Below are 22379 nucleotides of genomic sequence, written 5' to 3' on the forward strand. Positions count from 1 at the left end.
GGAAACTGCCCCTCTCTACATTCTCAACCCTACCTCGGCTCTACATTTTCTTTTTTTCCAAAGCTCACTTCTTTATAACTGTTACACTATTTTCTTATGTATGTTCATGTGTGGTCTGCTGCACACAGCCCCCATTGCAAATGTACATTCCAGGATTCATCTTTATTACTGTATCTCAAGTACTTAGGACAGTCCTTAGGTTATGGGAGTTGCGTATGAGTGTTTGATGGATGAATGAATGACCGAATGAATGAACAATGTGTGAAGCTTAAGCAAATCTTTCTCACCAGAGCTTTGCTTTTCTCTTGCCCAGCATGGATGCCTGAAACGGACGTAGATTGAAGGGAAGGACTTGGGACTCCTAAATTCATTAGCTTTACTCTCTAACCTCAAAGGTTTTAATCCTGCCAGCTCTTAGAACTACAAAACCTCAGAAAGTGGCGTCGGAAAGACTCTGTAGTTTGTCTGTAGGAGTCATAAAGGGCCAAGAGACAGAGAAATGTTGGTGTTCACTGCCAAAGAACATTCTCCCTGTGACTCCTACAGCTGTCCATTGTATTGTCTCTGGCAGCTCTTGGACCCTTTGTTAGCCCCAAGGCCAAAATTCTGAGCTTGACAAGGCTGAGGAATCCATAGAGCCTGTGAGGCAGCTAAAATGGTTATGGGGGTGGGGTGGGGAATTGACAGGGATTCTAGGATTGAGGAAATCACATGAAGTTTAAAACCATAAACCTTTATTATTTTAGGAAGGACAAAGGAAAGTGAAGAGAAGAGGTTTAAAGAAAACAAACTGATGGCTGTAGTTGACACATCAGCCCCGTGATTTTAGTGCTTGGTTGAGTTCCTCTGTTGCTTAATTCAGTAAAGCTGAAATACATCCTGAAAATGCCATTTTAGTGAAAAGATAAATTATTATGTGGGAATGGTGTCTGCTAGGTAGATAGCCCCATCAGCTGCTTACCCAACTCTCATCTGTAAGTTCTCATTACTCTGCTGATTATTTTCAGTGCTTTAGTTCCCTGCCTTGCATTCCCCAAAGGAAAATGCTTTTGGGCCAAAGTTTGTCTTTATTTTGGTAGTTTCTCCTCTTAAACTTTAGAGACAAATGCCTTCTGTTCACCTTGTAACTTGGTTTTTAGAGAGGTTTGTGGTCAGAGGAAAGACTTTGCACTGTCCTGATTCTGTCCTGGTGCTCCGCTACTCAAGGTATTGAGAGCCCACTAGCTGGCAGGAAGTGTCCAGACCAAAGTCACTTTCAAAGTGTGAGAGAAATGCTTGCCCTTGACCTGGCCAAGGTTCTTTTTAGAGATGTTGCCTTTTATATTTGCTTAAACTTTCTAGTCTGTATTCCTTTTATATTTGCTTAAACTCTGTATCAAAATTAAAACTGCTTGAGATCCATAACTTAGTTATGATGCATTTTTAAACATCTTTGTGTTATAAAATCTGTTTAATTTTTTTTTCTACATCTACCTGTGCTTCTGCCATCTTCCTCAAATTAGACCCAAATTCCAGAAGCAACAACCCTGTAACCTTGCTGGCCAGAGGTTGGAGCACATTTATACCATGTTTTTGTCTCGGCATCCAGCTTTTTTGTAGTTGGCAATTTAGCATGATAGCCTCTTGAAATACTTGAAAGTACACAAGGGATCAGTCAAGATAGTTTCTCTTTGTTATGCTGTTTAACAAGAATTTGGATTTTAGTGGGTAAGGGTGGCTTACGGAGTGCGCCAAAAATTGAAAATATGCTTTCATAATTATCTCTGGTTTGAAATACTTGAGGTGGGATAGAAAAAATCTACTAAGTTTGCATGCATTTAGGGAGGTCACTGCCCTTTCATGCCCAGCTTTTTAAAAAAGAAACTGTTTTTGTCCTTAGGTGTGTTTTCAAATGCTTAGTTTATACAACCAGGGATGTAGATACGTGGTGGGTATGGCTGGGGGCCTTCCAGGCAGATGGAATTGCATGAGCAAAGCCAGAGAATGTATGGCCTTGCAAGTACTGCAACTGTTTGAGGGACAAGGAGTGGTTCAGATTTTTTAGGTGCTTGAATATGTGGGCTGGTAAAAGAAGTTGTAGAGGGTCCCAGATGCTTATACTGTTTATACCAAGTAGTTTGTACTTAATTTGGTAGACAGCAGGGAGCTATTGTGTGTTTAGGAAAATCCATTAGGGAGTAGTAGTATTAGTGTGGATTAGGATGAAAGGGGGCCTTTGGGAAGGCTATAGTTCAGTGGTTCCGATGATGAAACATGAGGGTCCAGATTGGGATGGTGACCATGACAATGGAGAAGTCCATGCAGATGGACAGGCCTCACCAGGGGTTATGCAGTGGTCTCTCAGTGGTCCTACTATGACTTTAACCTGCAAAGGTCTGTTCCCCAGATCAGGTTGGATCTAGGTCTTGGAGACCTCCCCCCCCCCCCCCGCCACCCCTTGCAGACATTGTACTTAATGAGAATTCTCAGAATATATTTAGGATGTTTTTGATGAGCAGTCTGTCTTGTTTGGTGGCTGTCTGTAAGAGGTTGAAAATAGGAAGGAAACTGATGAACCTTAGTTTTCAGAACCTGTATTAGGAGGTTTGAAAAATAGGGACTTTGTTTTTCTCTCATGTGACCAGAAAATTGTCAGTCCTAGATAGGAGAAATCAAACAATAGCGTTGGTTTCCTAAAATCCACTACTGTAAGAAACTTTAGAAGTTAAAGTACACAGTGGGCCATTTAAGTAAAAAAGGAAAAAAAAAAGTCAACTTAAAAAGCCTTTATGGAGTTTTGGAAGTAAACTGTGTGAGTGTGAAGACACAGAGGGCGTGTGTCCTGTGTGTGTGTGTGTGTGTGTGTGTGTGTGTGTGTGTTTCTCCCCGGTAAAATCATGGTTCCACCAAACTAACACTTCATCATTACCCCTTGTATCTCTTGGAGCCCAGGGAAAGTTTAGCATATTCTAGATTGATCTATGCCGAAGTGCCTTTCATAAATTACTACATGGAGAATAACAGGAGAAAAAGCAGTCTTAATTGGCACAATTGATGTCTAAATTAAGATGTGAACATATATTGAAACATTATTTTTTAAGCTTTAAAATGAATGGTTCTGTGTTGCTGGAATGTGGCCTTCCCCCCCCCCTCCCCCGCCCCGCCAAAGAGTTTCAGAGCCAATGGAATGTATAAATAGTGCAGGCCGGTTGTCCGTGGTAGATTGAGGAGAGCAGAATCGCCTGTCCTTAAGTGAAGGGGAAGTAGCTTTTTACATTTTTAGTAACTGAATTGTTGGCCAGCATAAAGGTAAGGGCCATGTGAGCAACTTATTTATAACTTTCCATAAAGGTATGTGTCTGCCTCAAGCAGAGAAACTGTCTGGGGTGCTTGAAATGTAAAAGTGCAGTAGAATCATTTTCCATACAAAGCCTTTCTAGCTAGTTGGTGCAATAAAGTGATTGTTCACATCCCTGGGGCTTTCAGAAAGAGGGGTGTCGATAGATTAGCTTATTAGCGTCGCCTCCTATGGAATAGAAGGGACTGAGGCCATTAAATGTGAATCTGTGGTTTTATGTAGTGAAAAATGTTCAGATCCAATTCCCGAGGGTATTCAGGACATAGAGTTAAGCTTGGTTTAACCTCTTGGGTGTGGTTCTACCTGTTCTACCCATGTGGTCTAACCACAATTAGGTTCTTGTCAAAATATTTCATGGATATAAAAGCACTTTATTTTTTCACAGGTTTAGTTCAACTATAAGTAGTTCTTTTTTTAAAAAAAATAAAAAACATAGACTCAGGCTGAATTATCTGATAACAGTGGGAGAAGGGAAGAAGTATAAAACATTTTCATGGCATCCTGTAAAGAGTATGTTAAACCCTTTTGGTAGATGCCAGAAAATGGAATCCATTGTTACGTGTTAATTAATGTCATCACTCACATCAAGAGTATATCACTTAGAGCCAGGTTTAACTCTAAGGATGAAATTTTTATAATCATAAATACCCAAGTAAAAGATGTTTTTGGCCCTCTTTTGTTACTCATTGTCTATTTTCAGAGACTTGAGTTTTTCTGAATATTCTTTTGACCATTTAAAGGATCTGCATATATGGCTAAAATGTAAACTTTGGCTTTTGTGCCAATATTGTGGCTCTGTTTAGTATTTGGGCAAGTTGTAATAAGTGGTAAATGGCTCATTAACTACATTGGAGGCCTCATCGCAGCACTAATTTCAAATCGTGCTGCGTTTACAATTTACATATTAAAAAACATTCACTTGATTTCGTTCAGGGACAAAGCTGACATCCTATATAAGCATTACTCCACACAATCCTATTTATTGGTCCAATTATTTCAATTGAAAGATGCTGGTTTACTGCCTCTTAGTCTATGTGAACAATTCTCAGTGAAACTGTTAGAGATCAGTTGGACGGTAGTGGCAGAATAACCTCACAGGGTTTCGATTCACTTGTAATTTTAAGTCCCAGGATTAAGGATCATTTATAGTAGAATGTAACAGTGTGGGCAAATATAGTTTCCCTTAATGCCTTTCTGATATTTTGGGGAAAGAATGCTTTTATGTAAAGCATTCACTTATGAATTGCATGACTGCCTTTTCTCACTATAAATTTCATTCACATTTCCTTCCTTCTCCCACATCCTTAAGAGACAGGACAGCATGCAGTGTTTTTGCTTCGTTTTATTATTTAAAAATTTTTTTGAGATGTGGTTTAAGGTAGTTCTTCAGGATAGATGTCAAGGTAACTAGTTAATACTGTTTGAAAATCAGGCTCTTAATTAAAAATGCTTAATTTGTGCAAGAAAACTACATGTTAAAATGAATTTGGAAAGATTAGATTGGAATTGCCTCAAATTCAATTAAGCCACACTGCATGGACGTGCTGGGAATATCAATACAATCACTGTAAATTTTGTACAAACTGATTTGTTGCATTATCTTGCTCATCTAACATACGGTACTTTTTGTGTCCATATTGCAGACGGCAACTCCAAACTAACATGGCAGTCAGACTGTGTGATGTGGCTTCTCTGCTTAGAAGTGGTTCGTGGGCAGCAGAGCCTTGGACTGGGGTCTGTGGGATTTTTCTTAAATTCTGTAGGCTACTTTTTTTAGCATGTTGCAGGAGTGCTGAGGCCATACCAAACACTTGAACTTTTCATTGGGCATACTAATTATTCTTACATTTAACCTATTGTGGTATGGCCATCATTAGGACTTAAAGCACATTGCAATTTTAACCATAGTGGTCTATGTAGCATCAGAACCATGGTTTTGTATGTAACTTTTTATAATCTAAATTAGGATTTAGTGCAGACTCAAAAGAGTGACAAGCTTTTTTTAAAAAAAAACAAAAAAGTTTTGGTATGGTCTGAATACTAAGTTACCGTAATTCTTTACATTCTGTTTACTATGTATTTTTTTGGTTACTAAATTTTGAAGTTATTTACAATTCCTGATGCTCAAAAAAAAAAAATTGTTGAAATTGTGAAACTGGCTGAAAATTATTTGCCCAGTAACTGTTGAAAGAGTTTGCATTCTGTGAACAGTTGTGTTGAGCCTATCAATGGAATATGCATTATTTGTAAAATATAGCACATTAGTATCATTTTATTCTGAGCAGATGGTCCTATAGCTGAGAGATGCTGTAATTTTCAGCGCACACAGCTTACTGCAGCTGTTCACTTGAATGTTGGCTTAGGAGCTCATTCTTGCCACCTGAACATGGAAATAAATGTGCAATTAAGTGAGGAGTGTTTGTTGTCCTTGCTAAATCCTGCTAATTTCAGTCAATGAACACTTTATATTTCACATGCCATCCCAATGAGTTAAATCCATATCTCCGATTTGGGGTTCATATAGTTTCTACACATACCCTAACTTTTGAATAGTGATTTGTTTTAATTGGCCTTGGCCACTCTCATCTTGCCACTCATTGTTTTCATAAATGCCGGGCAAAGGTTAATCCCATAAGAGTTTTGCTGTGGAAAATGACCCACAGCTAATATTCTACAGACTGGAACAGTTATGCTTTATTAGGAAATTTGAAAACTCCTTTCTCAGTTTCAGATAAATTTGTTAATTATAATAAAATGCATATCTTGAATTGTTTCAATTTTTTTCCTTGCAGATTTCTAAAGATTTCTTTATTTTACCTTGCTTCTTTAAGTGTTCTCTAAGAACACTTACCCAAGAGAGGTAGCATGCAGCTTGTAGGAAAAAAAAGACCCATTTCTTTGAAATGCAGTCATGGAGGGTTATAGGTTGTTTGATATTTGATGAGTAGTCTGGATTTTGTCTATTTTTTTAATCACGATAGCATGATAGCATTCTTGCCAGTCTGACCAGTCTTAATCTGGTCAGTTGACCAGTCTCAATCTATCCTATGCTGCCGCCTTTTATAAACATCTCTTGGCAGTAGAGATTTCTTCCTGTATGCTTATCCACTGTTGTGCCCTTTTATTTTTCTTAGGCAATATGCTTTTTAAAAGACTTTTTTCTCTTGTAACACTCTTTCCCTCTACTTTGCTTTTTAAAAATTTTGCCTCAAATTCTTTGCCTTTTATATGTTGGAGAACTTCCCTAAAACTAGCATTCCATCAATTCAGAATTGTCAGTTTTGAGAAGTAGTTCTTTATGGAGATGAGAGCTGTATTGAATGAAATAGGAAGGATAATTCGTTCAGTGATGCTTTGATTTTTGGATTCCCCCACAATCTTGGCTGTCCAAAGTATATAGCTATCGGAAGATGGTTTTTCGAAAATTTGGGGCTGTGGTTTGTGACTCTTTTGCTCAAAGGGCATAGCACTGATTTTTAGGAAACTAGATCCAAATTTGCTTAATAAGTAGATTTTTAGAGTAGCCTGAACAGTTTGAGGCCATTTTCCCCAAAACTGCTATTTATCCTGTATTTGGAGTTTATAGGTACCTTATTACTTGCATTTCAACAGGCTTATGTGCTCAAATGAAAATTCCTTGGGCTGGTCTGTTTGCAAAAGTTGAAATATTTATGTAGTTGTTTTGGTGAACTGGATAAGTTTTTGTTTTGGGTTTGTTTTTGTTTTTTTTTCCCATTTAAAGTTAGAATCAAGGCAAAATGCCATTTTGAATTGTTTGGGGATTCTATTTTGATGCTGTAGATCAGTCGCCTTGTTGGTGATCTTTACTGCCAAGGTTGACAAGAATGGCTTGTAGATTCTACAAGGTACACTAAGTACTCATAGCTTCTTTTCCAAGTTATCCTACAAATCCTTTTCATGCCCTAACATTTGACATCTGATATTTTTCTTATTTCTTACTAACAGAAGAGGTATAAGATATTGTCAATCAAAAACACTTCCAATATGTAACCAAAACAGTACATGTTGACAAATTTATATTTTTTAAAGTACTCTTGCTCCTTGATTTTAAGTTAATGGATGTCTGTCAGTTTTAGAATATTGAAACTCTTAGGCTAACTGAAAATCTCTTCAGAGTTAGGAAGACCATTTTTTGGTTTGTCCTTTTGGTAGCATGTTAAGCACTTCTGTTTTGTAGTATGATTTTAGTCAGGGTTTAATTCCGTGCCCTTTGGTACGAGATTTCCTCAAGTCTTTGGACACTGCAGGTGAGTAAGGGTATGTGAATAGACCCCAAAATGCGGTTCTAGAGAATGTTTAACATTTACAGTGTGCTTTTTTATGTGCATGTATGGAATATGTATGTGAAAGTATAATTGTGAACTTAAATTGACTAGCTTAATGTATGAAGTACAAATTAACGTAGGTGTTATACTTTTTGTTGAAGCTTTATTGTAATTTCAGCAGAACGACTCGTATTTAGTGACAAGTATTTACATTCTTGGTTGGAATCTCTAATAGTTTGTAAAATATGAATTCTGACATTTCTTGTTTTCTCTGTTTTTAGCAGGTAATTGCTGCCATGGAAACACAACTGTCTAATGGGCCAACTTGCAATAACACAGCCAATGGTCCAACCACCATAAACAACAACTGCTCTTCGCCAGTTGACTCTGGGAACACAGAGGACAGCAAGACCAACTTAATAGTCAACTACCTTCCTCAGAACATGACACAGGAGGAACTAAAGAGTCTCTTTGGGAGCATCGGTGAGATAGAGTCCTGTAAGCTTGTAAGGGACAAAATAACAGGTATGCAGTTTTATACAGGTTACTCACCTTTAAAGGATTGTGTTTCACGGTGTGAGAAAATAGTAAGTTTACTGCTTGTAGATCATTCAGTGCTGCAGTTTTACCCACCTGGGTATTCTCTCTGTTACTGAATACATCAGCATCACGAAACTTAGTTTTAAGAGTTTTGTTTTCCTTTTAAAGCATAAAATATTTTTATGGGCAGTATATATTATAACTAGACTTTTATATACCCTGTACTGTACAATAACATCTCTGAAAATGGTTTTAGAAGTCTGTGTATGTCTGGGACAGAAAGTGTCATGTTGACCTTTAGTTTTTAGTTCCCTGTGCTTATGTGACTTAGCATTTTAACAATGAGATATAAGAAGCATATTCTGTTTGGGAGAAGAAGAAACCTCTTAAAATGTCTTTTCCTTGAAGTCTGTATAGTTCTGCTTATAATATATCTGACAGAGTAAATAGTAATATTCACATTGTCAATGTATAAATACTTGCACTGGTATCATTTGAATGTAGCAAGATCTTACGTTCTGTTCCTTGACAAGGAAAGGAAAAAGTGGTGTATGAGTGTTCCTCTTATCATAAAGATAAAAAAGGATGGGTAATTTGACCTTTGATACTACATTTTGAATATTGGGTAGTGGAAAATATCCTTAGTATTTTGTAAGATTCAACTAAATATTTAGAATAAGCCAAAACCTAATTGAGCATGTTCTTGGGATACAAGGGTTAATATTTCCCGTAGGAGTTGTTCTCAAACACTGAAAATGTATGAAGTTAAGTGTAGGAAGACTAACTTTCTCATGTTACTGTTAAATTTGAGTGATATATAATATTAAATTGCTTTACATGGCTTATAACTCAAACTATAAAAACTAAATATTTGAAATGGGCAAATAATACCTAAAGGCAGTGAGAAGAGTTTGACCAAGAATCTGAACTTTAGTCCTATGACCTTGGACGAGTCAGCTCTTGGCTTCAGGTCTCCCTTGGTAAAATGGTAGAGGGCAAAGAAAAGGGTCACACTAGGTGATTTCTGCAATCATTTTTACTTTGTTTGAGATAGTACCTTTAGCTGTTCTTTTATCAAGACAGCAGGGTTTACTGCCTCCAAGGTGAGTGAGTGCATTCTTAGAGCTATCACCTCAGCTTGGCCTCACAATCCTGTTTCCTTGAGCTACAAATTGAAGCTCACAGAGAGAACATACTTAAATCAAGTAAAAACTAAGTAAAATATAGTTGTCATCAATCCATACTGAATAATTACATTTTAACTAGTTATGTTACTTAGATATTCGCCACAGTATCATCAGGAAGATTTTTTTTGATACTGATAATCACATGGAGAATATTTTTCCATTTCTTTTTCCAAAATCAGTGTCAGCAGCATACGTGAAATTTATAGACAGTTTTTGAGAAGTTGAAAAATGTAGAGAACAGATGGCTCTTAATACATTTGTCCTGACACTAAAATTTTATTACTATCTTTTTAGCAAAACTGCCTCTTCATTTGTGAATTTTGCAACCTCTTTGACATAAATAACTGTGTGATAAATGGTATAAAGGCCATGACATCAGTGATGTGATTTCTGGTTTGATTGCTTAGTAACTGTCTCTACCATTAAAAAAAAAAAAAAAAAAAAAAAAAACAAACTTGAACTAGGTATATAAATGCTGAATTTTTTTGTTATGATACTGTGAGTACGTAAAAATACAAAGCAAATCTTACATCCTTTGTATTAAGCATCTTCCGCAGAAAACATTTCAAAGATTTTTATCTTTCATCTCTGGTTGATCTTGAATTATCTTATTCTTTCATAAGTCTTTTACTAGAGCTGTTTTATGGTGCAATAAATTTGAATTCTGTGTCTTCATACCCCTTGTCTCCCTGTCTTTAGTGTGATAAACAGTGGTAATGGAACCACAGTGCATGGTAATCTGAAGTATATGGTTAGATACTGGCAAAGTGCATTAATATTTGCTGTCCATTTCCTTTATCCCCCACCATTGTCTTTTCAGTGAGAGGGAGCCCATGAAGTTTCCCACCATGGTAAAATTTCTGTTTAAAACCTCTGGTAAGCAAGTGGAGTACCAAGAAAATCCACAGTGGGCAGGAGGGTCAAAAGATGTTTTCTAAGCTTCATTCTAAGAGACACAGTCATACTTGTTCTTCAGAGTAAATGTTCCATTGACAGGCAAGTTTGAGAAATGCTGCCCTTCATAGTTTCCTATTTAAGAGCCAAACTGCAGATCATTAGCATATTAGAAACCATACATTAAAATCCTGCAGTAAAGAAATCAGTTTTCTGGCCTTATTTGACCACAGAACTCATTTTGGGGGATATCTCCCCAATACTAGATATCTTTTTTTTTTTTTTTTTTTAAGATTTTTTTTTATTTATTTGACAGAGAGAGACAGCGAGAGAGGAAACACAAGCAGGGGGAGTGGGAGAGGGAGAAGCAGGCTCCCCACTGAGCAGGGAGCCTGATGTGGGGCTTGATCCCAGGACCCTGGGATCATGACCTGAGCCGAAGGCAGACACCTAACGACTGAGCCACCCAGGTGCCCCTCCAATACTAGATTGCCATCGAGCATATAAAAGCTTTTGCTATGAAAGCTTTTGAAATCATTTAACAGATTATCAGACACTCTGAAACTCTTCTGTAACCTGTTTATATCAAAGTATGAGCATGTTTCATAAATGAACATCCATGATAATAAACTATGTATTATAAAAAAGTGAGTAGGTAAATAAGAATACAGAGGCTAGTAACCTTGTTTTGACATAGTCCGCTGACATCTTATTCTTAGTATGGGTTAAAATGGTGTTCACAGGGTCTGACTTAGTTTCAGAGCATAAATTTAAATACATATTTTTTTAAATTCTGAGTTTCTTAGTGAATATTTGTATTGAACAAAATAGTATAGTAAATGGTAGATTTCTAAAACTGGATTTTGAATGGTTGTACTTTGCCAAGTGGGCATATCTTCCTAAAAGCTACTATTAACATATCTAGAAAGATTGAATTTGTGAGGATTTGGACCCTGCCCTGTGGTGGTTAGCATTAGCCAGTTTATGTGGTTTCTCAGTTCACATTTGTAGGGTCAAGTCTGAGTTCCTTGGTCTAATTATCCAATTTATCCTACCTCCTGGGGAGTTACCAGGCCAGCTCTTTGTATTCTGATTTTGTAGGAAGTGAGCATTAATTTTCTCGGTTGTAAGAAAACTATGAGATTACTCTTTGGGAAGAACATTTAAATTGCTCTTTTTCATTTTTCTTAATCTTTCCCTGCTTAAATAATGCTGAATTAGGAAACTGTATCTCAGGTTAAAAAAAAAAAAAATCTAGTTAGGAAAGTATGTGCCTCTTTACTAAGTCCTAAAAGAGAGTATATAATTTTTAGATTGTGTTGTTGTTGGCAAATTAATGTCACTTATTTTGATAGAATGAAGATTAGAGAAATGCATTAAGACACCTCTTCAGTAGTAAATATAGTAACCTTCTCTTTGGCCTAAATTCTATTTATTATGTTGTTTTTCAGGCCCTTTCTTTGGGCTCATGCCCAGCTTTATGCTTCATCCCATTTCCTGTCTATAGACATTCATCATGAGAAGCTACTGCTGCTTGTACAGTTCAGCTGATGTCGGTCCATCTCTTTGAGGTTATGCATTTTAGAGTCCTTGACACCTGCTGATGCTGCATTCTAGAGGAGTGAAACAGATTTTATGATGCAAGGAATGAGTAATAGAATGTTAGAATCAGAAACGTCCTTGAGGTGACCTTAGCCAACTCTCTCACTTAACAGGTGATCTGAAGCCCAGGTTTGTTTAAATGACTGAATAGTCCAAGACCACATAGCTGTTAAGTGGTAGAGCAGGGACCAGAATTCTGGTTTTCTGCTTCTTTCCTGGGATATTTCCTCCTTGCCTTTTGTTAGAGGCCAGAGCTCTTTAAAAATTAACCCAGGACCGGGCGCCTGGGTGGCTCAGTCATGAAGCGTCTGCCTTTGGCTCGGGTCATGATCCCGGGGTCCTGGGATCGAGCCCCGCATCGGGCTCCCTGCTCAGCGGGGAGCCTGCTTTTCCCTCTCCCACTCCCCCTGCTTGTGTTCCCTCTCTCACTGTCTCTCTCTCCCTCTTTCTAAAAAAAAAAAAAAAAAAAATTAACCCAGGACCAATTGATGAATTTATAGTGAGACACATAACTTGTACAGATCCACCGAGGGGCAGTTTTTGGTGGGTGTGTCTTCAGAAGGGGAATGAGAATTTTGAGAGTCAAGGACCGATGTATACATAAAATGAAGGAGAACATCGATGCCTCTCTACAAACTTTGTAGTCTATAGTTGTGAATTTGGATATTCTAGCTCAGTGATTGCTAAATCTGGCTTCCCATCCTCATGTGAAGGAGTTTTTAAAAATATAGATTCTGAAGGCTTTGGGAATCTGTTGTCAGCTCCCCAGGTGATTTTGATGGGCAAGCAAGCAGTTTTGGGAATCAGCCTTTTGAGGTATATAGTCAGTGGAGTTACTTGCATTGGAATCACTTGGGATGACTACCAGAAATGCAGCTCTCTGGGCCTTGCCCAGACCTACTGAATCAGAATCTTTGAAGTAGGGCCCAGAATGTTCCATTTACCTGGGAGTTATCCCCTACTTTTCCTGAACATTTTGCAGGGAGATAGAACCAGGATATTCCAGGTTTACCTGAACTCTGGCTGGAATTAGGTGGGAGAGTTGTTATAACTTCAGTGCCTGATCTATGGCAAACTGCGTTTCGGGGGCTGTCCCCTCCGTAGCGGTGTTTTCTGATGCGTTAACTCCTGGGGTGCAGGACTAGAGATCTTTAGTCATTAGGCTCTGTCTTTACTGAACACCTGACCTGTCCCTGAAACGGTGTGTGTGTGTGCACATGTGTAACTGTTTTTCAAAACTCCAAGATAGCTTGTTCTGTCATTGTTACTTTTCCTTTCTTTTAATAGAAGAGCTAGGTAAGTATAGTTAGTTGAAGACCTCAGGTAATGAGTGATGCTCTTTTTTATCTTGGTGTGATGTCTTCACTATTATTCTAGGAATTGTTGGAGGTGGGTCCTTTGCTGACCCCATCAGCTGCCAACTGGAATCTTTCAGACAAAAGGGAAAAACAAAGACCCAAACAAATACAAACTGTAGTGAACCCAAGGAGGGACTTTGCCAGTGTCCCTCCTTGGATGATTACCTCTGAACACACAATGCCACCTATGGTAACAGAGACTTTCTCCCCCCCGCCTTTTTTTTAAATAGGGTTCTTAGCTTTTCAGGATTTAAGCAGTAAGTGGTATTTTATTTTTCTAATCCATACCTTCAAATTTAATAGCATTTATTTACTGTGATGAAGTCAATCCAGTGAGCCTCAGGCTGTTTTGATGAACATTAATTTGAGAAGGTGGTTGTGTGTGTCCGTTAAAATCCTGAAGTCAAGCTGTTGGGTGTCCATACTATCAAGAGATTAAGAATTCTGATTCTTTCAGACATGTAGTTGAAGATGGCAGAGTGGGTGGGTGTTTGGTGGTAGCTTAATAAACACCTCACATTGCAGACTCTGAGTGCTGCTTAATTAGAGATTTAGCAGAAAGGCTGGTGTGTGCTCAGGTCTTCACAAAACGAGGGCACCTTGGTTCTACTAGTAAATGCTTTAGTGGTCCCTAATGTATTAACTGTGAAATACAATACATTTGAATATGGCTATCTTTAGATTTTATTTTATTTTATTTTATTTTTTAAAGATTTTATTTATTTATTTGACAGAGATAGCGAGAGCAGGAACACAAGCAGGGGGAGTGGGAGAGGGAGAAGCAGGCTTCCCGCCGAGCAGGGAGCCCGATGCGGGGCTCGATCCCAGGACCCTGGGATCATGACCTGAGCCGAAGGCAGATGCTTAACGACTGAGCCCAGGCGCCCCTATCTTTAGATTTTAGTGACTAAATTTGCATAAAGTGATATTTGTATAAAATGAATTTTTTTTTTTTTTTTTTGTGGTGGTACTGAAGAAACTTTTTTAATTGCACCTTTGTCCATTTTCAAAGGTCATGACTAGTCAGTCATTTAAAAAATTTGTTACCAGTATAGAAGCTTTTTATAAAGTTTTGGGGGAAAAACTTTAAAATTCTATGTTCATTTTCCCACTCAAACCTTGAACTCTGGGTGTTTTAAAGAACAAATTTTAATGTCAGCATTGAGTAATTTAGATGAACTTCAGGATGATGAAATTAAAATTTATCAGAAACTAAATACAGTTCTTTATCTTATCAGGGAGGGAAATCTTTTCCTTAATTCTCTTTAGTTTAATTCACAGGCCCCCAGGGACTGAACCTAACAAAAGATAGATTAGACAGTGTTTTATGTCAACTCTATCTCAAATAAAACTGGGTGGGGGCGGGGGGGATTAACAGGAGAGGCACACAATTTTTATTAGTATTTTATGTGCACTGGAGCTCAAAAAAGAGAATTGAAACTCAAAGAAGTGGTTAGACTTGGTGGCTTAAACCATTTTACCAAAGGAAAAGGGGTTTGGATTCTGAGGCTTGATAAATTGTGGGGAAGTGACCAGGACTTACATGGGGGAAACTAATGGAAGGTATTGAGCTTTTTTAGCAAGATTTGTTTGTACATTTTGGTGCCAGCTCTCCATCACTGGTGGTGAGAGTTGCTCTCCTCTTTCTGGCACAAGGGCAGGGTACCTCTTCACAAGGGAAATTTGTGACTTTTTTTGTAGGCAGAAAAGGGTAGGGAAGAGAACTCTCTGTGTCTATTGATTATTAATTGCCTTCAGCTCAAAGTAATTGTAGGCCAAAATGGCATTATTTGGGTGGTATCTTCTTTAGGACCCCTTTACCATGAAATAAATTAACTTTCAGTTAGCAAACCTAAACAGAAAAGGTTCTTCTTTGGATATCCAATGGTAATGCATCCTGAAATGGCTAGTTGCTGGGAAGAAAAGACAGCTATCTTGAGGATATAGAAAAGTTTGGAGCAAAACCACTGCTGATTAATTTGTCAATCATCTGGATTTTAGTTTCTCTGATTTCTTGATGTTGATATTTGTGTTACTTTATGCTTTATTCCATTAGAAGGAAATGAAGAAAAGTATTGCAGCTCCCTAGAGCTGGTTACACATTTTTCCAGCAGCTTTTTAAGAATATCTACTGGGAAAATGAGGTTGAACCTATTGTGTAAATGAGGTTTATGAGTTTTGATTCTGTGCTTTGTTGACCCATATCGTCACTGGGGCTTCTAGAATGATCATGGTTGTCTTGTCAGTAGATTAAGAGCATGCATTGAGTGCCTTTGACTTGATTCCTTTATTAATTTGGTACAAAACATAAACTTTGTTAATGTATTCCAGTTCATAGAAAACACAGTTGAAGTTCTTCTGTAAGGAGTCCTCCTCTTAAAATTTAGCCAAGTGTGAGTGCATGTGTGCTGTTTGCTATTCCAGATCTTTTCACACTGTTTTTTTTCTAGTTTTTGTTTACTTCTGCACCAGGAGATTGGTAGCATAGAGTAAAAACCACTTTCAATTTATTATTTCGTGGCTGTCCTAGTAATGATGGAAAAACGTAGAAGAGAAAGAAGATGGTGAACTAAATGGGAGAAGATAAAGAGCAATTAAATTCTGATACAGGATTTGTTCTTCCTTCTGTAATCCATAGAATGTTCAAATACTATTTCTCCTCACCTATGAAATTGACTCTCCCCCCTCCCTTTTCCATTATGTAATACAAAATCAACCTGCTTTTCTTTTGATGGTTTTTTTTCACTATCTTATCTATTACGCTACCTTAGCATCAGCCTTTGTTTTTTAACTTTCAAAATTATGAATAGAGCAATGCATTTTGATTTTGTACCTGTTGGAACATTTCCTTTTAAATATTTCCTGAACAGAAGAGTTGATCATTGAAGCTAAAACCGTGCTTCACAATTCACCAGCTTCTTCCAAGCTTGTTCTAAGTTAATTGACTTTCAGTGGAGTGCATTGCTACTACTGAATTTTGAGAGCTGTGGAAACCCTCAGAGGTTGCCTTTTCAACTGAAAAGGTCAGCTTTAAAAAATATTTCCTGGCATTTTACTTGTGAGTGTCGTTTGATTTGTGAGGCCTATGCAGTGGCTTTAGTTAGCATGTTTTACTCCTTAAAACATGGTTTCGCTTTTTAAAGTTTTACAATGTCAATATTTTGACACCATTGAATGTCCTTTTATTGGTGATGGTATCTGTCATCAACTATATTCTGAGAAGCTTTAAAGCTGTAAAGCTGCATTGGCAGCTCTTCCAAGTATTGTGAAGAAACAGATCCTCAGTTAAAACTATCTTTTTGTGATCTAACGTACTCAGCCTTACATCATATATCGTATTTAACTAATGGAGGATCATTCTACATTGTTCTAAATAAGAAGAAAGATTCTTACTCTGTATACCTCCTTCACGGAAACAAATGCAAGATGGAGCTATTCGATTTAAACTGTGTTCATAGCACTCCTTTGTATCTTTCCATGTGAGATGGGCTTGAATGCAGTGGTAATAGGATTTACCAAACCCCTATGTACACTAGGGTTGTTATTTGCTTAGCTTGGGATCAAGTTCTTAGGATTAACATTGAAACAAAACCGCCTGCTACCTGCTACTCCCCAGCTAGGGAGGTGGCCTAATGAGGCTATTTTAGAGGTTTTAGCCTAGAAAGAATGTGTGACATTTGGGTTCATATCCCGGTCTAGCCACTTCCTTGTAATGTAGCCTTATATGAGCTATTTGACTCCAAAGGGAGTTTCTTTTATCAAGTGGGTAGCACACAGGCATCTCTCTCTATCCTATCCCCTTCTTACCTATCCCCTTCTTACCAGTTAATACACATTCAGTTATGACAATTGCAGACTTTCTTCCTTAGGTGAACCAATTTTGAAAAGATCTTCAAATAGATCTGTTGCTTTAGAATTCTTAGTTTCTCAGGCACGATATGGGAACAACCCGAAGCTAATGTTCTGTTTTCTGCTTTCTAGGTGATTTGACCAAGATAATTGATTTTCTAGAAGTGGGACAAAGTGGGATAGGAAGTTCAAGGCAGGACTTGGGAGCCCAGAAAGATGATTACTGATAATACATCAGTCTCTATGAACTAGAGTGCTGGAGTGTGGAGTTACTGCTCTGTGTGGTATTGTGTGCGTGTTATTCAGAATGAATGAGCTTGACTTAAAATATGAAGGTACTCTCAGCTGAGCTTCCCCAGTGGACTCTTACTGGCCTGGAAGGTCAGCAGGTTGTTAAATTGAGTCATGAGGTATTGGTTAGATAAAAACGGAGGCTTGTTTTCACTTTTATGGACCTCTTCTTCCTTAAAAGTAGGCTGAATTTACATGGGTGTGGGAAACCAAAGTCGTTTCTTCTTGTAATTGTCTTCAAACACATTTTGTAAGATTTCTGTCCTTACTTGCCTACGGATAATGAGAAAATCCTCTAACTTTTTTGGTACTTGCAGATGTTGAAAGTCTGATGCTGTGATATTAAAAAGTCCAAACTAAAAAAAAAAAAAAAAAGGTAGTACCCCTTTAATATAAATTGTAAATACTATTACCAAATAGTCTGATTTCATAAAATCAGACATTCAGGTAGGGAAATGCAGAGGCCTGTGTGTTTGGATGTTAAGAGGCTCAGTATTCCTATAGTGTTAGCAGATCAGAGACTTCCAAAAAAATTGCTATCCCTTTGTTTTCTTTCTGTTGGAATATTCATTGAAAACATTTAAAGCCTTGCTTTTATTCAGTCATCACAGACTTTACAGATTTGTGTAAGGGGGGGGTGGCGATTTCCACGAGGGCATGGTTAACTTAGCAGATGCAATTTTACATCTTGTTTTCCTTTTTTTGTTAAATCCGTATGCATATTGTGAATTAGAGATTATTTTTAGCTCTTAATGAGTTCTTTTCTCATCATTGTACTTTTTGTTGGAACTCTGTTTTCTACATAATGCTTTGATTTTGAAGGGGGAGTGTATATGGCTCACAAATCCACCCCCAACCTCCTGTCCAGCTCCACAGAAATTTGCATTTCTGCATTTGAGGTGACAGATCTGGTTATTTTTTTACTTTGTAGGGTAGATGTGGTCTTGTCCTTGACTCTTCACAACCTGTTTGACCTTCCGGCTTTATCCTGAGAAAGTTAAATTCTCCTTTTGAAGTAAGGTTTAAAGGAGGCAGAGCAGCATGTAAACAGGCAAACCAGAGTCCTTTCATTGTATTCAAGGTCACTGGAGCCTGAGGGAACAATTTTATTTCCTCACATTTTGATGCTTTAAATCCAGTCTTAAGGTGCCACTGGGTCAATAACACAGTGGCCTCCAAGGCACTGTTCTCCGAGTCCTCTTTCCTAACCCTGGTACTAGTCCCTGAGAGCTTTTTTCATACCACTGAAATGAATTATTTAGTTTGTTCTTAGTCCACTTTAAATGGATCTGAGTAGGTTGGTTATGGTGTGTCAAATCAGTTGTCCCACTGAGTCAGTGGTTTACATTGTCAGTATCAGTGATTTTGGACAGTCTTCAGGTTTATTGTTTTTTGGTTTTTTTTTAAATCAAATTCTAGTTTTAGCTTTCTCCTTTTTAGAGTACTTTTATCTTTAACTAGTCCCCGATGCAGAATTGTAACTGTAATTGTTTGAAAGAATATCCAGTTGGTTTTATGTTCTCACCTTGCAACCTGTTAAGATATTTATGTAAGCTTAAAGGATTAGAATGGGATATCTGTTCAAGTAGCTTTTAGTGGAAATATGGCATGGGGGTCTGTTTTAGGAAATGATGCAGAAAGTCTTTGAATAACACCTTCATTAGCCTGTAGATTCTGCATTCAGAAGAAACAAAATTCCTTCGGGGATTGTAATAGTCTAGTATGGCTCCTGGTCATTTTGTGTTTCCGTAGAAATTTTGCTTCCCTTCTTTTTTTAATTTTATTTATTTTATTTATTTTTTATTTATTTGACAGAGAGAGAGACAGCGAGAGAGGGAACACAAGCAGGGGGAGTGTTGCTTCCCTTCTTTTAACTTATATGAGAATTACAGAGAGTGAAAGTGAAGGGGTAAGTTAGCTCTGTGAGCAATAATGGAATCCAGGGTCTTGGGGTAACAGGCAAGATTGGGAAGTCATTATGTCTGATGGCAAGATTTTAAATTTGACTGAGGACTATCATTTGATAAGATATGATAGCTCATGTAGTTATCACTATGATTAACCTTCAGTTTTTTTTTGTTTCTGGATATTCAATCAAAAGTCTTGAGAATTGCTGGGAATAAGAAGAAATACTGGGTTAATTTCCATGTTTCAAGAGTGCAAGGACTAAAATGAAGATGTTCCAGTAGCACAGAAGAGCATAATTGAATTGTTTAATTGATGTTTAATGTAATCTTTCATAGTCTGGAGGCTTAAGAAAAAGAATTTGTCCCTCTCCCTTTCTTCAGAAGAATGCTGCTTAGAGCCAGTCAATCTTTATCTCAATCTCACCTAATCTTAGAGGTATCTGAAGTTTTTACACCTTTACAATTTACAACTGTCTATAGGAGAAAAAGCTTTTTAAACACAGTATAAGTTCTACTTCCTTTAGTCTCAGATGTAATTTTTTGAGAGAGGAGTGGAGTTCAAGAACCCAAGTACAGTATGGAAGGCTTTGGGTTAAAGAGATGCATTTCAGTGAATATATATGTTTTCTTGCTAGGGAAAATATTCTTATTTGAGGAAAATGAGATTGATAATCTAGGTATAAATGGACTACCTTAATAATGTTGGTGTTTATGAGGACAGCTAGAATAAGCCCTTATTTTAAACATTGCATTATGTTTGGGGATAAGGTTTGACTGGTAAGTGATCTGGCACCATACATAAGATTTTTCAAGTTTTCCCAAAATAAAGGAGATTAGTTTGTAATATATACTATTTAGGCCCCAGCTCCTTTACAAATAAATAGCAAGGAAAAAATTGTCAGCAACAACATAAGAAAACTCCTTGACACTAAAGGTTATTGAATATTGGAATGAGCTGAAAGACTTGTGTTTAGTGAAATCGTCATCTGAGTGGTGTACTTGTACTTGAATACCTACCATTTTGTATAGCACTCTACAGCCTAGGAGGCTCTTTAACATGACTGACTGCAATGTTCTGGTAAGAATTGATTTGTGTAACTTACTTGACAAGGGCAAGGTAGATGGTGGAGTCACAGGGATGACTATGAGAGAGTGCATATAGCCCAGCTTTTTTCCACAGATGAGGTATCCTTTCACATATGTGCATCTTAGGGCTGAGTTAGCAGGAGGTCTTACACTCCCAGCCCCCTTTTCTATAAGGGACACTTTTGGCAAAAAGATGGATATTCTGAATGAGATGCCTTATGTCACCTTTCTTTGCCCTAATCTTGAAATTTGTTTGCGGAGTTGCCATGTGATGTGACCCAAATAGCTTAGGAGTTCTGTCTGTAGAAGTTGCTTCTCACATCAGACGTCCTTATTAAAAACACAGCATCTTCCACAAGAGTGAGCCTCAGATATGTAATCAGGTAACTTCAGTAATAGCAGATGAAAGCAAGCATCATTTTAAAAGTCCTTAAGATAGGGGCACCTGGGTGGCTCAGTCAGTTAAGCATCTGTCTTCAGCTCAGGTCATGATCCCAGGGTCCTGGGACTGAGCCTGATGTTGGACTCCCTGCTCAGCGGGGAGCCTGCTTCTCCCTCTCTCTCTGAGCCTCGCTTGCTCTTGCTTGTGCTCACTCACTCTAGCTCTGTCTCAAATTAAAAAAAAAACTTTAAAAAAAGTCCTTAAGATAAATTAAAAGTGTAGGTACCTAGTACTTCTTTTATTTATTTATTTTGGAATCTCTGTACCCAATGTAGGGCTCAAACTCACAACCCCGAGATCGAGTTGCATGCTCTGCCAGCTGAGCCAGCCAGGCACCCTAGGTGCACTTGTTGAATAAAATTCTTTTTCCCACCATCTTGCTTTAGGTTCATGGGTACTTGAGATAAAATGGTAGTAAGTTAAAAAGATTATTTTTGTGTTTAGGTTTTTCCTGTTTCATGGGGGAAATTGTGTCCAGAGTTAGCAGCAGTGGTCAGATGGACTAAGTTGTGGAGTATATGATTTGCATATTACCTTTTTAATATACTTTTTAGTCAGTGGTAAGAGAGCAGCCTCTGTGCTTCTCGAGGTCATTGTGATGGTGCATTTACTGTGATGCTGATGAGGACAGGGACACATCACTTTTGTGTGCTAATGAGTCATTGAGCAAAATCTTTTAAGCATTTGCTTCTTAATTAAAGTGTTTGTGTGAATTTTAAATTTGGAGGATCACAATAGTTAATCTTTTCAACTTTCAAACTAGATTATTTTGTCAGAGATGTTTATGTGTGATATGAATGTGCCAATCATGGGAGCCAGACCATTTTGTATTTCTTTTTAGAAGCCATCTGTTAATTGGCAGGCAAATTGCCCTGTGGTCTCAGAGTGGTTTGCTGTAACATAGCTGTCCCTCAGCAAAAACAAAATGGATATTTATTTCTGTCTGGGTACCTCTTGGACTTAATTTGTAGCCATGGTTCCCATGTGACCTGCAGCTTTTAAACTTTCACCTTGTACTACTGGCTTCCTCTATAGGATGTTTTCTCCTCACTGGTTCAGAGAGGGCTTTCTTGAGGTCCTTGAAGCTGTGTCTGTAGTATTTAAATAAGTTTCCTTTATAGTCAGCATTTATACCCTAACCTGACCAAACACAATTGGTCTGTTTGGGGATTTCTCCTAAGTATAAAAATCAGTCCTTTTATGTGACTATTGCCGGGGGTGGGGGTGGGGGGTGGGGAACAACCATGTTCCTCATATCCTCTTGAAAAGGTAATGCCTTTCTTTATTAAATGTAAACTAAACAAAATGTGCTGTACAAAAGGAAAATCACATGTTATTTATACGTAAATCTTTGTGTCAGTTGGGGACAGTGGATGTCCTTTGGAATTTTACTTCCTTTGTCTTTGCTAAAAATATCTCTAATTTAATTATGGTCTTTTTTTTTTTTTTTTTTTTTGAAATAAAATGAACTAAAGTGAAAAGTTGTCCCCAAGTGAAAGCCTTGTTACATATATTGAGTATACTTTATCAATGATACAGATAAGAAGGTGAAATGATACATGGTTTGCTTTATTTGAAACTTTTTTTTTTTTTTTCAGAT

At 37.6% G+C, this 22379-nt stretch overlaps 1 protein-coding gene across 16 annotated transcripts in view; it reads left to right on the forward strand.

The window, feature by feature from the left end:
- The window catches only part of ELAVL2 (ELAV like RNA binding protein 2), a 183578-nt gene that overhangs the window by 88566 nt on the left and 72633 nt on the right, over nt 1-22379 (forward strand). For 8 of the 16 annotated variants that reach the window (XM_032393683.1, XM_032393680.1, XM_032393682.1 and 5 more), the window contains exons 2-3: nt 4981-5071; nt 7905-8148. In XM_032393683.1, coding sequence (XP_032249574.1) covers nt 5000-5071; nt 7905-8148 — 316 coding nt within the window. In that variant the 5' untranslated portion in view covers nt 4981-4999. The remainder of the gene's footprint in view (nt 1-4980; nt 5072-7904; nt 8149-22379) is intronic. The other 8 variants (XM_032393684.1, XM_032393689.1, XM_032393687.1 and 5 more) reach the window with 2 other exon arrangements.

Source organism: Phoca vitulina, unplaced genomic scaffold (genome assembly GCF_004348235.1).
Source record: "Phoca vitulina isolate PV1807 unplaced genomic scaffold, GSC_HSeal_1.0 scaffold75, whole genome shotgun sequence".
NCBI lineage: Eukaryota > Metazoa > Chordata > Mammalia > Carnivora > Phocidae > Phoca > Phoca vitulina.